Consider the following 13411-nt stretch of genomic DNA (forward strand, 5'->3'; position numbering starts at 1 on the left):
AGGTTTTGCACATAATTATTCAGTTATTGCATGCAAACCAGTGGGTGGCCACCAGATGCCGCCATTTTCACTGTAACGAATGCTCAGAGACAACCATTTCACAGCTTTGTTGGTTCGTTTTCTTCAAATAAACTTGCCTTGGCTTTACGCTTAGGCGCTATACATCCAATTGTTTGCATTCGCATAGTCTTTATGAAATGGCAATTCATGTAAGTCCTACATTTTCGTTAAATTTTTCCTTTTTGTTAATTTGAAAGACTTATTTTGAATGGTTTTACCGGAAGCACGTTGTTTATTGACTGACTTGACGCTGGTGAAATCAACAGTTAGTTGATGGACTTGCGTTTATTGCCCCATAGCGGCCATAGCGAGCAACTACAACGGCATTTGGCAATAATGCAGGCATACAGTATGATACTGTGACAGTTTGTGTATTATACGTACACCGGTGGACAATTTGTACTTGTAGTTTCTCACTGCGACTACTAGAAGACAAGTACAAATAAATAAAATAATAATAACTCATAAATTCTGACACAATGCACGTGTTGTGACACGCTGTGACCACTGGTGGTCAGTGTACATCCATTACTATAAACATATCGAATCTACACAAATCGAATTTAATGCGTCAAAGTGGTGGCATTAGGCTCTAAACCGTCTTGTAAATATTAAAAAATACAATTCTCAGAATAGGCAGAGGTATATTTACTCATCTGGAACCACGAGATACTAGTAATTTGATGCTTGTGACACCCATCATCTCAACCAGCGTAACACACTTATAGTTCCGGTTAAGACCTTCAGAATAAGACTTGACAAAATAAACATTGGTGGACAAAATAAGTTTTAGTCACTGCAGTGCCACTGTGACGGATTGTATTTCATAATGCATGAGTTCATGTTGTTTGATACCTGAAAGTATATATTACTAATGCAGGCGGTATTCACATCAGCACAAGATGAATTCGGAGATAGATATCCCCAGCATAGACATATATACTATATATATAGTATATATATATTTGCTGGCCGCCCCGTCTCGCCCCCTGCCACTGTAATGTGATGTTTTGCAGAATACAACGGTGCCTGAATGCCCCTTACGCCCAGCGCGGTGACGTGACGACGCACAGAGTCGTCGAGTCTGAGCTGGCTCACATGTGAGTTTTGTTGATAATTTTTTCTTGCGTGGATATTCAGTATTAAACCAACGTTTATTTGACTGTGGACATTTTATTGACCCACTGAACATCTTGCCCACTGTCTGCAGTGTCTCACTGTGGGCAGTGCGCGCTGTGTGACACTGCAGTGAGTTAATAATATAGCTTGCTAGCTAACAACAACAGATCATTTAGTTAGCTCAGATAACAGTTAGCTAGCCTAGTGAAAGTCAGCAGGGTAGCAGTACAAGTCTAACGCATTAACGATAATTCAAAGACCTCTCTGTTTACTGTTGTTTTTAACGGTAGGTGATTTTTACCTTTCAGCTATTGCAGCCGGTACAGTAACGTTATGCAGAGCAGGCGGTCATGGCTTGGAAGTCGAGAACTCGTAATCTACAGGTGTTTGACACGGAGCTGAGTGCGGACACGGTGGAGTGGTGTCCTGTCTCACCGAACACAGACATCCTGGCCTGCGGGACTTATCAACTACAGAAAGGGGTGAGATTATATATGAACAGTTCCAATTCATCCCATCAGCTGTCCTATATGCAGAAACTCACCTGTAGTTTATTCAAACATATGAGTGATGGGTGATTCTTGTCTGTAGTCTAACAGCAAACCTTTGTGCAGTCGTTGCTGTCCACAGCCACTGATTCAGGTCTGTTTTAACACACTGGATTGATCAAACTAGAACAGCAAGCTTCAAGTGCAGTCTTTCAGCATGTAGCAAGAGTGAAGCTGCGGCATTACAACAGGTCAAGTGGACAGCTGTCCCTGGGGACCCTGAAAGCACCACGTTCACTGCGTGTTCAAATTTGACTGTCAGTTAGGTACAATGCACTATTAAAGCACAACATGTGTGGCATCTGTATAGCACTTTTTATGTCTACCAACCACTCAAAAGTGTTTTGCAAGCCGTGTCAATATTCACACACATTCATTCACTGAGGTTGTCGTGCAAGGTGCCAACCTGCTCATCAGGAGTAATATTCAAACTCACGTTTCAAAGTGATTCACAGTGATTTTATGCTCACTAGGGCTTGGCATTGTTTACAAAAATATGATACCTGTACCAATACCCTTAAAGGGACAGTACACCCCCAAATCAAAAATACACATTTCTTTCCCTGCCCTGTAGTACTGTTTATCCATCTAGATTTTTCTGATGTGAGATGCAGAGTTTTGGAGATATCAGCTGTAGAAATATATGCTTTCTGTCCAATATAATGAGACTAACTGGCATTCAGCTTGCTGTGCTCAAAGCACCAAAGGACACATTTGAACAATTGTGTCTCTCCAAAAACCATGACCAGGTTACTGAAGACAACTCACATACCTTGTTGTGAGCAGTTCAGTGTAGGAACTACTTTCTCCCTTCAGTAGAATTTACCAGAACTACTTTCTTTTCTACTAGAAAGGAAGTGATACAGATACCAACAGAGTATTTAATTTAAACTCTCTTATCAAAATGGCCAATTCTGTCAAATACACCGCACGACTTCACCACACCACAGAGGTTGTAGCTCCTGCAGTAGTGAGCCAATCCCGTGTCATATTAAATCAAACAACGCTTGCAGCAAAAAACATCCGAATAGTATTTTTTTTTTCTATATATGGGTACAAAAAGGATTGAATGCAGGTATTATTTGAACAGAGACATTTCAATACTGCTTGGTATTGGGTTATTGAGTACTGTTGTTCTGCCCTGGTACAGCCATCTGGAGCTCTTTGTGATTGAGGTTCTTGCCCCAAGGAGAATGTGACTTGCACACTGGGGATCAAAACACTGACCTTCAGATTAGTGGACGACTCACTCTACTTTCTGTCACAGCTGCCCCGTTGAACATAATCAGGACCTTATGTTCAGGCCTCATGTCAAAATCCAGACATTCATTGTTTTTATTTTGTACTCTCTTTACTTGGTACATATTTCTAAATGACTGTGTTTTGAATCAAATTATTGAGTCAAGAATACTAATAATATTCCAATGTAATTCATACAACGCTTTGACCTCACTGTCATGGTTTCATTTCACTTCAAATGAGCTGAAGTACAGAGTTAACTCAGCAAAACATGTAAATATACAAATAATTGTGGACTGAACCCTAGATGATTCACCAAGCTGCTCTGTAAACCAATCAGATCACCAACTAATCACAGACCTGCATGGTGAGTTTGGTGGACCACTGTGGGAATAAGAGCTGAATATTTCTAAATATTTTGATTGTACTGAATCGTTATGTTCATTGCAATCGAGAAAATACTTTATAAAAGACACTAATTCATTTTTCCTGCCCTGTAAATTCATAATAAAGATGCTTATGAGTTTTGGGTGAGTTTTCTGCAGCTCTAGCAGGTCCATATTGGGGCTTCAGTCGAGCTCCTGCTGCTGTCTGACTGTTGACTGATGTTTGTCTCGTCACATTGTTCCTGCAGGTAGGAGAAGAGGATGCCACCCCGAGCCGGACGGGTCGTTTGTACCTGTTTGAATTTCGGCGAGAGGGATCGATGAGCCCTCCTCTCACTGAGCTGCAGCGCATGGACACAGCAGCCATTTTAGATTTGAAGTGGTAAGACATCAGGTTTGACTGTCGTGGCTGTTGATGCTACTTTGTGCTTCCTTGTCGTTGATTTATTTGCGTGTCCTCAGGTGTCACGTGCCGGTGTCGGGGCAGGCGGTGCTGGGAATGGCAGCTGCCACCGGAGAGCTGCAACTGTACACGCTGTCAGGCAGTCAGGTGGGGAATGAGGCATCAGGAGAATCACAACCAGTCACATCTTATACTTTTAGACACTTAGCTGATGTGTGCATAATCAGTGTGTGAGGTTTTTGACAAGAAACATGATCAGTGATTATAAACATTGTCTCTTAAATCTGTCAAACTGTGATATTTAGCTTGAAAGCAGCCTGTCTTACCACCATGATTAGTCCAAATGTGTGTATTTTCTTGTCAGTAGACTCCATTGATGTAGCTCAATTATAATGTAGCTTCATGTAGAAGTGTCTGTGAGCAAAGAACTCATACAAGATACATCATATGAATGTTTGAGATTGTTCACCATATAGCACTGTAACTTTTCAAAAGAGCAACATGTATCAGTTGAGTGTGCAGAAAGCAGTCCAAACAGTGAGTTGGAGCCAAAGGCTGGAATTCTATTTAATATACGAGTTATGGTTTATGCGAGTTGTTTCACCTCGACGGCTCCTCCTCAGACTCTGGGAAGTGGCTGCCTCCTAGACTTCGTTAACATGATGATCAATTTAACAGTTAGAAATATCTACAACTTCTGTAAGATTATTAATGATTTCTTCTGACTCATAAACAGACACTTTTGTCCAGCACAAACCTGATGTGAGCCCATGAAATATGTAAGAAATAAAGCCTGAACCTGTTGGGTTCAGGCACAGATCTCAAGCTCTAGGCATTTCCCTCTGTCCAGTGGTGTAGGTGGTCGGTATAGTTTTGTTAAAAGAAAAAAAAAAGTTATATCTACATGGATAAACAGCAGGCCAGCTGTGTTGAATTGCTTGACTTTAAAGGGACAGTTTGCCCCAAAATCTAAACTACATGTTTGTCCCTGGCCTGTAGTGTTCTTTAGCCATCCAGATAGTTTTGGTGCGAGTTGTAGAGTTTTCGGGACATCAACTAGAGATGTCTGCTTTCTGTCCAATATGATGAGACTAAATGGCTTATAGTGCTCAAAGCACCAAAAAATACATTTGAAAAATGTCAGTGTCTCTTTCCAAAAATCATGACTCCGTTACTCAAAATAATCCACACACCTTGTTGTGAGCAGTTTGATGTAGGAACTACTTTCTGTCTGCAGTAGAATCTCCTTAAAGTGCTTTAGAAAGTAGTAATAGAAAGAAAGTAGTTCCTACATCAAACTGCTCACAGGTTGTGTGGATTATCTTGAGTAACAGAGTCATGATTTTTGGAAAAAGACTGGTTTAAAATTTCTGAAATGTACATTTTTGGTGCTTTGAGCACCACAAGTGCCATTTGGAGAGAAGTTGGACATCTCTACAACTTATATCTTCAAAACTCTGGAACTCGCACCAAAACTATCAAGATGGATAAATTGTAAGAAAAAATCTATTTTTGTTTTGGAGTGAACTGTCCCTTTTAAAGCAGTTTGCTTCACAGACATGCTAAATGGCTGCTCAGTTCATTGCTGATGTAACATGATGTGAGTGTTTATTTTGCTGTCGTGACTTGCTGTTGAGTTGGTAGTCTCCACTCATGAGTGTGTGTATCCAGTAGGAAGGCGGCCGCAGTCTGCAGACTCTGAGCAGTCTGGAGGTGGGACCAGAGCGGCTGGCTCTGTCATTAGACTGGTCTACTGGCAGAATGGATAGGTAATGCTGACATCATGGTCCAAAGACATAACAGTCTCACAGTATTTTTTTCTTAGTGACAAAAAACACTCATGTCAGCCATCTCCTCTGTGTGTGAGCAGCAGTGACGTGCGGGTGGCGTGCAGTGACTCTGCCGGCTGTGTCAGCGTGCTCTCCCTGGCTGAAGGTACCCTGATGTCTCTGTCACAGTGGAAGGCACATGACTTTGAGGCGTGGATCTCAGCCTTCTCCTACTGGGACACACAGCTGCTGTATTCTGGTATCACACTTTCAATTCTCACCTGTCACATTTGTAACACTTTAATAAGAGGAAGAGAATTTGAACTGCTGTATCCTCTCTAATTGATGATTTCTGTGTGCTTGTATATGAATCTGCAGTGTTTGCACTGTCTCAACAGGTGGTGATGACTGCAAACTGAAAGGCTGGGATCTCAGGGTCGGCCCCTCCTGCCCCATTTTCACCAGTAAAGCGTGAGTAATCAGCATTCAGATGGACTGTCTGACTGTTTTGGCAAAATATATTAACAGTTACTGCTCTGTGTTCTCATAGGCACTCGATGGGTGTGTGTAGCATTCACAGCAACCCACATCAGGAACACATCCTGGCTACAGGCAGGTAAATATCACAACGTACTGTATGCTAACCCAACACTGTGTGACAATTACCTCTGTTTTTAGTCTTCTTTTGGCTTACTCTTTCGGTTTTGATTGTGTATTGTGCTTCTCTCTGCAGCTATGATGAGCAGGTCCTGCTGTGGGATGGCAGGAACATGCGGCAGCCTCTCAGTGAGACTCCCACAGGTGGTGGAGTGTGGAGGCTGAAGTGGCATCCGACCAATCAGCACCTGCTGCTGGCAGCCTGTATGCACAATGACTTCCATATTCTTCACTGCCAGCCAGTCCTGGGTGAGTGTGAGGGGGAGATGGAAGAGGTGATACTGGCTCTTGGTTGTACAGCATTGTTACAGAATAAACTGGGATCCATTAGGTGGTTGTAAACAAAAGAGAACAGTGGACTTAACATATTATATGTAAAGTTGTGTGAATAAAATGGATCCCATAAGGAACAGGACACCTCAAAAGAACAAAATTTATGTTTCAGTTGTAAAAGTTGTTGAGTTGTCTGAGATCATCACTGTTTTCCCGTCACTGTCCAGAGGGCAGCGGAGGAGCATGTCCTGTCATAGCCTCCTACATCCTCCACAACTCACTGGCGTACGGAGCCGACTGGTCCCGGCTGTCCCTGGAGGAACCTGCTCCCTGTTCCCCTCCTGCTGCGGAACCAAAGCAAAGCCTCACAGAGAGTGGAGGACACTTGAGAATTCAGTATGAATCCCCTACTGCCAGCTTTGACACTTCCCTGGAGGATGATGCAGGACGATACATCCCAGAGGACATTGCAGCGCCATCTACCACGCCTACTGCAGGCCCTGCCCTCAACTGTAATGAGGATACCCCCTCACTGTCCGCTCTGCTGGCCAGCTGCTCATTCTATGACCATATGCTGCATGTGTGGCGCTGGGACTGGGCTCCAGAGGAGGCTCAACACGAGTCAGGACAGTGTTGACCAGGCTGGAGCCCTGGCTGCACTGACATCAGAGAAATATCTTCTGTCAAATGATAACATGCACAGAGATAAAGAGGAATGTACAGCCCGAATATAACATGGGCATCATATACTGTTATTCCATTAACTGTCCCCACACTTTACAATAAGTTATCACAGAATATGCAATTAGAAAAACACTCTATTTTCATAATGACAGATTTTTATAAACTTGTATTTAAACATAAATTCTTTATAATCCTTCTGCTATAACAATGCAACCATTTACCCACAGACCTTTTTTAAACACTTTGTGATCATGTTTAGGAAAAGTGTTCCGATACCTTTAATGTTGTTCAGCTGCAGAAAAAACACATTTCAGCCCAGAGACATTTGTGGGTGTCACCAAAGATATACACATACATATGTGTGTATATATACAATAGATACCTGAACATCAAATGCTGTTGGCGTGTAAATTGATAACAGAATGAGACATACAGTATTAACTTCATTTTTACTATCTGTCTGTAGCCAATGTCCGTGTTGTAGCCAAGTAGTTCTGAAATAAACTAAAAAGATTTTATTTTCTTCTTTAGACAAATTTAAATCTTTAGGTTTAAAGCTCAAAAAATTGTATTTCAGAAATTGATCACATTGAGCAGTGAATGTTATTTGTTATTATTTAGGACAGTTTTAAATAAAAAATATCAAGATTTTAACTTGAGATTATTCACTTAAACTTCAAGTTTAAATACAAATACTTTTTTTTGGGGGGGGGGGGCGGCTTAAAACTTAAAAATTCAAGTTTATCTAAAGAGTAAATGATCTCAACAAAACAGTTTTGAGTTGGTCTGGGACATTTTACTGTACTTCATAAATGAGACAAAATAAGTGCATTTAGGCAAAAAGTGTAAATTTTTGTTTTATGATCTAATCAGTGAAGCAATACACACATTATAAAATGCTTTAAAAGTGTACTGCAGATATAAATCTTAAATTTGCAGAATGTCTTGCATAGTCTTATTTTTTGTATGTGTGTTCATTGTCAGGGGCAAACCAAACAAGCTCCTTTTCTGCTTGTTGCAGGATTGAACACAGATTTCTTCTCATATTTACATTGTTACTATTTTTCTTCCTAGTGTTGGGTTTTTTGTTGTCAGCATGATGAGTATGAGCTGCTTGTTAATCACTGGCAGGTTCCTAACCAGTCTTTAATAAAGATCACACCTACACACATCTCTTAACACTCAGCAAAGTCTAGGGATGAATTGTGTCATTTTTTTCTGCTGCTGTGCAACTTTAAAAGTGTTAAATACTTATTTTGTACTTTGAGCGCTAAAGACTTGATTTGCTACTGTATTTTTTGAGAAGGGTGTCCTTACCCATCACACTTGAAACACATGAGTTGAACACCCCAGTTCCTTTGAGTTGGACAATTGTTCACAAAAATACCTTGTTTAAGGAAGAGCACCAATTTTACCACATGAATTACTGCAGGTACCAATGCAGTGTTTGTGAAAGTGTCTGACTTCCACTGTTCCTCAAATGAAAATTCTCTCCATTTCCATTTAACTTTGGCAGGGTCGATGCTTCATGGCTCCCTGTTAATGAACATACTCTAGATAAACTCTATGTTTTTGTATTCGTAAAAATTCTTATGCCTGACTGTCCTGCTCCCAACAAACCTGACCATATGATTTTGGGAACTTCACAGTAGTATGAACATTTGTAGAGGCCATTTTTTTTATTGCTGGTTACATTCACTACACTTTCTGACCAATAAAGTTACATTGATAAGCTCTGGGTTCACTGCACATATCTCAACCTGGACACAAGTGAAACTGACTTTGAAACAAAGTGGTTTTTGACCAAACTGAATAATTATATGGTAATTAACTTGAACTCTGCTGTATAAGAGAATGTAAAGAATAACTTAGTGGTCTCAGGAGAGTCATCTCAATGCATGTTGTAGTTTTATCAGTGTTACTGCTAGTGCACATGTAAGATCTTTAGTGAAAAGTCTTGGTTTGAAGCCTTGTTTGTTTTGAAATGTGAATGAGGATCACTCAAGATTGTTTGGTCTTTACAAAGATTGATGCACAGGTCTGCAGTGTGGGTCATAGCCTTTTCAGTTTTATTGTAGCCAATGATCAAGTAACAAAAGTAATTTTCTCAATATAATATACAGTCTCATTGGTGATGGGTTCCGTTAAAGTGTCCCGTCAGATGGTCTGTAGCTTCCTGTCTGCAGTTAATCAGCAGTCTGAGCCTTTCTTTGTGTGCATCTCTAACGCACATAGTTCTTAGGATAGAGCTTGAAGAGCTTCCCCTCCTGTGTGGGCTCAAATCCGTATTTCTCCAGCTGCTCTTTGTTGAAAGTGCCCTCTTCAAAGTCTTTCTTGATCTCAGGGGCAACAGCCTCAGCAAACAGGCTCTGTGCTGTGAGTGGAGGCTCTGTTCCTCTGGGGGAGCGGTACGATACGTAGGGTTTGAGTTTGAATCCCTCCAAGTTGGGCACCACAAACTGAGGAATCATGGCCCGTATGGACAGAAACTTTCCACTGGAGAGCCTCAGTCCAGTGGGCCTTGCACCCCTGCCTTTATTATGAGTCCTTGATCCACGCTTGCTGGTGAACGCAGACACTCTGTCCGCTCCTCTGACCAGACCCCTCATTAGCGTGGATAACACACCCATGGTGCCACAGTGGTTTCTCCTTTCAAAACAGAGAAAACCTGTGAAGAATAAGCATTTGTTTCACAAATATAAACAAGCAATGACAGCACAAGAACAACCCCAGACAATAAATTTTCCAACCAACATGAGCCGTTTCTACAAATCAACTAATGACATATTTATACTTGTAAATACAAGTGAATGAAGTATGACAACCATCGGATTAAGAAGTCCAAATAATATTTTTTTCTGACAAGCTTTTTCTTCTGCATTTTTCATCAGGAATATATATTGTAATAGAGATCTGTGGTTTTTGATTTTTTTTGGAAACCACTCTTTGAGACACCCCACTGTCCAGCATTGTCCTGAAGGATTTTTTTTTCACATCACTGTCACTGTAAATACTTCATTACCCCACCTATTCCTGAAGTGTTACTCTACATATGCTGCAATATTTCCCACGCCACTTTTCTGTATTAGGCTAATTGTTTTATTGTCAAGTCCACAACAGCCTGTAACTATATGTTTAATATGTGGGCTGTGACATCTTCAGATGTCTTCTTTTGTCCAACCAACAGTCCAAAACCCAATGGCTCTTTATTTACTGTCAGAAATGACAAAGAAAAGCAGCAAATCCTCACATTTAAGAAAATGCAACCAGACAATATTTGATATTTTTGCTTGAAAACTGACTGAAAGGATTTATTCATTATGAAAATAATTGGCAACTAATTTTCTTTCAATCAATTAATCAACTAATTGTTGCAGCTCTGATGTGACTAACGTTTGACGGTTGAGTCAATTTCATTTGCTGTTGAAAGCCATTTGTTGGCATTGAAATTTCTGAAAAACAGTAAGTGAGCCTTTGAATTGAAATATTTCATCACTTATGTTCTTGCAAGGGCAAAATTTAACTTCCATGATCAAAACTTAAACCACTTAGCAGGAGTTCAAGTTAATCATTCGGTTAAAAAAAATGTTAGCTAAGCTTGATTAAGGATGAAAAATGCATTTTGTACAAGCAAAATTTTAATGTTTTCAGTTTTCCAGTCAATTAGGGACAGCTGGCCAGCCTACAGAGGGTCTTACCTTTTTTCTATTAGCCAAGTCACGGTTGTTGTAGCTGCCTAGAGCTGCAACTAACCATGATTTTCAGTCAATTGACTGGTCGATTATTTTCTCGATTAATAGTTTTGTTTTTGTTTGTTTGTTTTATAAGATGTCAGAATGGTGGAAAAATGTCCAGCAGTATTTCCCAAAGCCCAAGGTGACGTTCTCAAATGTCTTGGTATGCTCACAATCCTCACATTTAAGAGGCTGAAATCAGATAATTTTGACTTTTTTAATTATTCAAAAACTGATTGTCAAATTAGTCGCCAATTGATAATCAATTAACTCTTGCAGCTCTAGCTATCCCTATTAATCATACTAGCATCCTTTTCAAATTAGCACAGATGTCTGACACGCTAACGTGACCTCAGTTTGCTTAGTGAATCGATTAAGGGTGTTCGTGTTACTTGTTACCAACACATTGTTTCATATGTAATAACATGAGTTAAAGTAAGGAAAGCCGTGTTATTTCCAATTTCTGTTAGAGAACACTTCAAAAAATGTGGCTAATTCATTAACTAACAAGCTTACGATAACTTACGAACCAGCTAATGTTTCATTGTCTACTGGCAGCTAATATAGACTTAAGATAAAATATTAGGTACCGTTTAAATGTTATCATTTTTAAATGCCACTAAGTTCCTAATTTGTTATAAAATTTGACTCACCTTGAGCACACTGGTGGTCCAGTATAGTGGTGTGCCTGACGTTCCAGTGAAATGCTCAGTGATTGGCCAACAGGCAACGCCATCCACCAATTACAATCCGAGATACTGGCGCCGAGCTATCAATGATTGGGTGCGTCAAGCAGGCTTGAGTTACGTAGGCAAAGACAACTTAGCCTTCAAAATAAAACCTTAAAATTATGTCTATATCATAGTTTTATTTAAAAGCTCTGCTAACGTTCACCAGAATTATGGATATACTTTGTATCACTAAAAAGTAAAAATCCAGGTATCGAACTGCGCCCTACACACTATTTGAATATAGCATATAATGGCTGGGCCTCTGCACATTTTTGTCAATGAGAGTTTTATTTTGATATCAATGACAGGACACTCAGATCATTCTTACCGAACAGTCTTGACACTATTCAAAGACATGTAGCTGTAAACACATACACACAACAAAAAACCTGTGACACAAGAAGAGGGTACGTGGGAAAATTATTTGGTTGGTCCAGTCGAAAAGGTTTAGCCGAAGGTCTGTTTGTGTGTTTGTATTTGTTACGGACTGTATCAATGCACACTTGTTCGTCCAGTTGTTCGCTTGCTTTGGGGTGTCCTCTTGTCGTGTAGCGGACTGACAGCAGCGGAGTCCACGGACACAGTCTGCGAGAATTAACCAGCTAAGTTTAAGTTTATGTTCAGTTGGCTCATTTTGACATTCAACGCACCGCTTTGTCAACTATAAGTAAAAATGAATTCATAGAGGAGTGAATTATTTTTGCTTCATTGACTCTATACTTACATTTCAATCTTGGCAAACCCCTTTAAATATCTGAGTAGCGGTCTGACTGTCATTGCTCACTCATTCGACCATACTGCTATATTTGAATGGAGTTTGGCACAAAAAGACAGCCAGGTTAAGTCAACATGGAAAGTAAATAAGCGACAGAAGTGACCCTCATACATGTATTTAGTAAACAAACTAGGTCTTTCCCTTTTCCTTCGGACGAGCCCTCTACCACGTTTTCAGACTTGAGTGTGTGCGACTGTTTGGAGTACAGCAGTGTTTACAGTACAGGTGTCTGATTACCAGCACTCAGCTTGTGACCACTTTGTCTTGAGCCTAGTAGGTGATCTTTACCCCAGATTTCTGCTCTGTGACCCGTGTTGGTCAGCTGGGTGGAGCAAGGCACGAATGTTGCCAGGGTCAACCCTACTCCTGTCCTGAGCTCTTAATATATAACAATATCAGAAAAGTTTCACCAAATTAGAAAAGGCAGTTTGCGGTGTGAATGCTGGGGAAGTAAAGGTTGATGCCAAACTGCATTGATGGTTTGAAAGGTCAAAAAATATCTAGAATGTGTGAAAGATGTGGAATATTTTCGGGCTTGAAAGTGAGTAGAGAGAGGTTGAAAAGAGAATGAACAGATGGATAAGTCAGAAAGGGATAAAAGATGCAAAATATACTGTAAACTGGGAGCTAAACTACATTGCTGACTTTAAAAAGTTGAATAATATCAATTATGTATGAAAGATGTGGAATAAAATTTTAAGGTTTGAAAATCTGATGCCAAAGTAAACTATACCAGTTAGAAGCAGCTGAAGGAAAATGAATATTGACTGGCAGTTAAACTGCATTGTGGAGTCTAGAAGTTAAATAGTAACAATTATATATGAAAGATGCTGAATATTTTAAGGTTTGTTGAAAAAATCAACAAAGGTCAAATTCAATTACCAGCTTTAATTTGTATGAAAAAGCAACTGGATAAGTGTGAAAAATGACAGCTGCATTTCTGGCTTTAGAAGTTGAATAATACCAATGATGTGTGAAAGAGGCTTGGATTACCAGCTTTAATGTCTATGAAGAAGCAGCTGCAGTGACCTGA

The 13411-nt window shown here is 40.1% G+C and overlaps 4 protein-coding genes across 7 annotated transcripts in view; 2 read left to right on the plus strand and 2 right to left on the minus strand.

Moving 5' to 3' along the window:
• sh3glb2a (SH3-domain GRB2-like endophilin B2a) overlaps positions 1-1613 on the minus strand; it is a 54555-nt gene extending 52942 nt beyond the window's left edge. Inside the window, exon 1 of the mRNA XM_084729326.1 lies at positions 1481-1613. The gene's annotated coding sequence lies outside the window, so the exon portion shown is untranslated. The remainder of the gene's footprint in view (positions 1-1480) is intronic.
• dph7 (diphthamide biosynthesis 7) lies at positions 1530-7792 on the plus strand. The gene is made up of 9 exons (XM_084729324.1): positions 1530-1661; positions 3601-3734; positions 3815-3902; positions 5430-5524; positions 5626-5783; positions 5923-5995; positions 6075-6140; positions 6258-6430; positions 6682-7792. The coding sequence occupies exons 1-9, from the start codon at positions 1530-1532 to the stop codon at positions 7089-7091; spliced, it is 1329 nt and encodes a 442-aa protein (XP_084585450.1). The 3' UTR covers positions 7092-7792.
• Positions 7793-9179: 1387 nt separating this feature from the next.
• Positions 9180-11674, minus strand: mrpl41 (mitochondrial ribosomal protein L41). Of its 2 annotated transcripts, none has more exons than XM_084729333.1 (2): positions 11526-11674; positions 9180-9806 (listed from the first exon to the last, which is right to left on the minus strand). In XM_084729333.1, the coding sequence occupies exon 2, from the start codon at positions 9766-9768 to the stop codon at positions 9361-9363; it is 408 nt and encodes a 135-aa protein (XP_084585459.1). In that variant the 5' UTR covers positions 9769-9806; positions 11526-11674; the 3' UTR covers positions 9180-9360. The 2 variants fall into 2 exon arrangements, with proteins under 2 accessions (XP_084585459.1, XP_084585458.1); XM_084729332.1 differs by having other exon boundaries at positions 9180-9787; positions 11526-11668.
• Positions 11675-11925: 251 nt separating this feature from the next.
• pnpla7b (patatin-like phospholipase domain containing 7b) overlaps positions 11926-13411 on the plus strand; it is a 34704-nt gene continuing 33218 nt past the window's right edge. Inside the window, exon 1 of one of the 3 annotated variants that reach the window (XM_084729330.1) lies at positions 11926-12060. The gene's annotated coding sequence lies outside the window, so the exon portion shown is untranslated. The remainder of the gene's footprint in view (positions 12061-13411) is intronic. The other 2 variants (XM_084729328.1, XM_084729329.1) reach the window with 2 other exon arrangements.

The sequence above is a fragment of the Lutjanus erythropterus genome, chromosome 10 (genome assembly GCF_056507025.1).
Source record: "Lutjanus erythropterus isolate fLutEry1 chromosome 10, fLutEry1.hap2, whole genome shotgun sequence".
Lineage (NCBI taxonomy): Eukaryota > Metazoa > Chordata > Actinopteri > Lutjaniformes > Lutjanidae > Lutjanus > Lutjanus erythropterus.

What these genes read in the sequence shown, in the direction of transcription:
- mrpl41 (XM_084729332.1), bottom strand. Translation starts at nt 11,608, where the DNA reads ATGGCGTTGCCTGTTGGCCAATCACTGAGCATTTCACTGGAACGTCAG. An exon ending in GGACCACCAGTGTGCTCAAG is followed by an intron (nt 9,788 to 11,525) that starts GTGAGTCAAATT and finishes CTGTTTTGAAAG; the next exon opens with GAGAAACCACTGTGGCACCA.
- dph7 (XM_084729324.1), top strand. Translation starts at nt 1,530, where the DNA reads ATGGCTTGGAAGTCGAGAACTCGTAATCTACAGGTGTTTGACACGGAG. An exon ending in ACACGCTGTCAGGCAGTCAG is followed by an intron (nt 3,903 to 5,429) that starts GTGGGGAATGAG and finishes TGTATCCAGTAG; the next exon opens with GAAGGCGGCCGCAGTCTGCA. An exon ending in CCCATTTTCACCAGTAAAGC is followed by an intron (nt 5,996 to 6,074) that starts GTGAGTAATCAG and finishes GTGTTCTCATAG; the next exon opens with GCACTCGATGGGTGTGTGTA.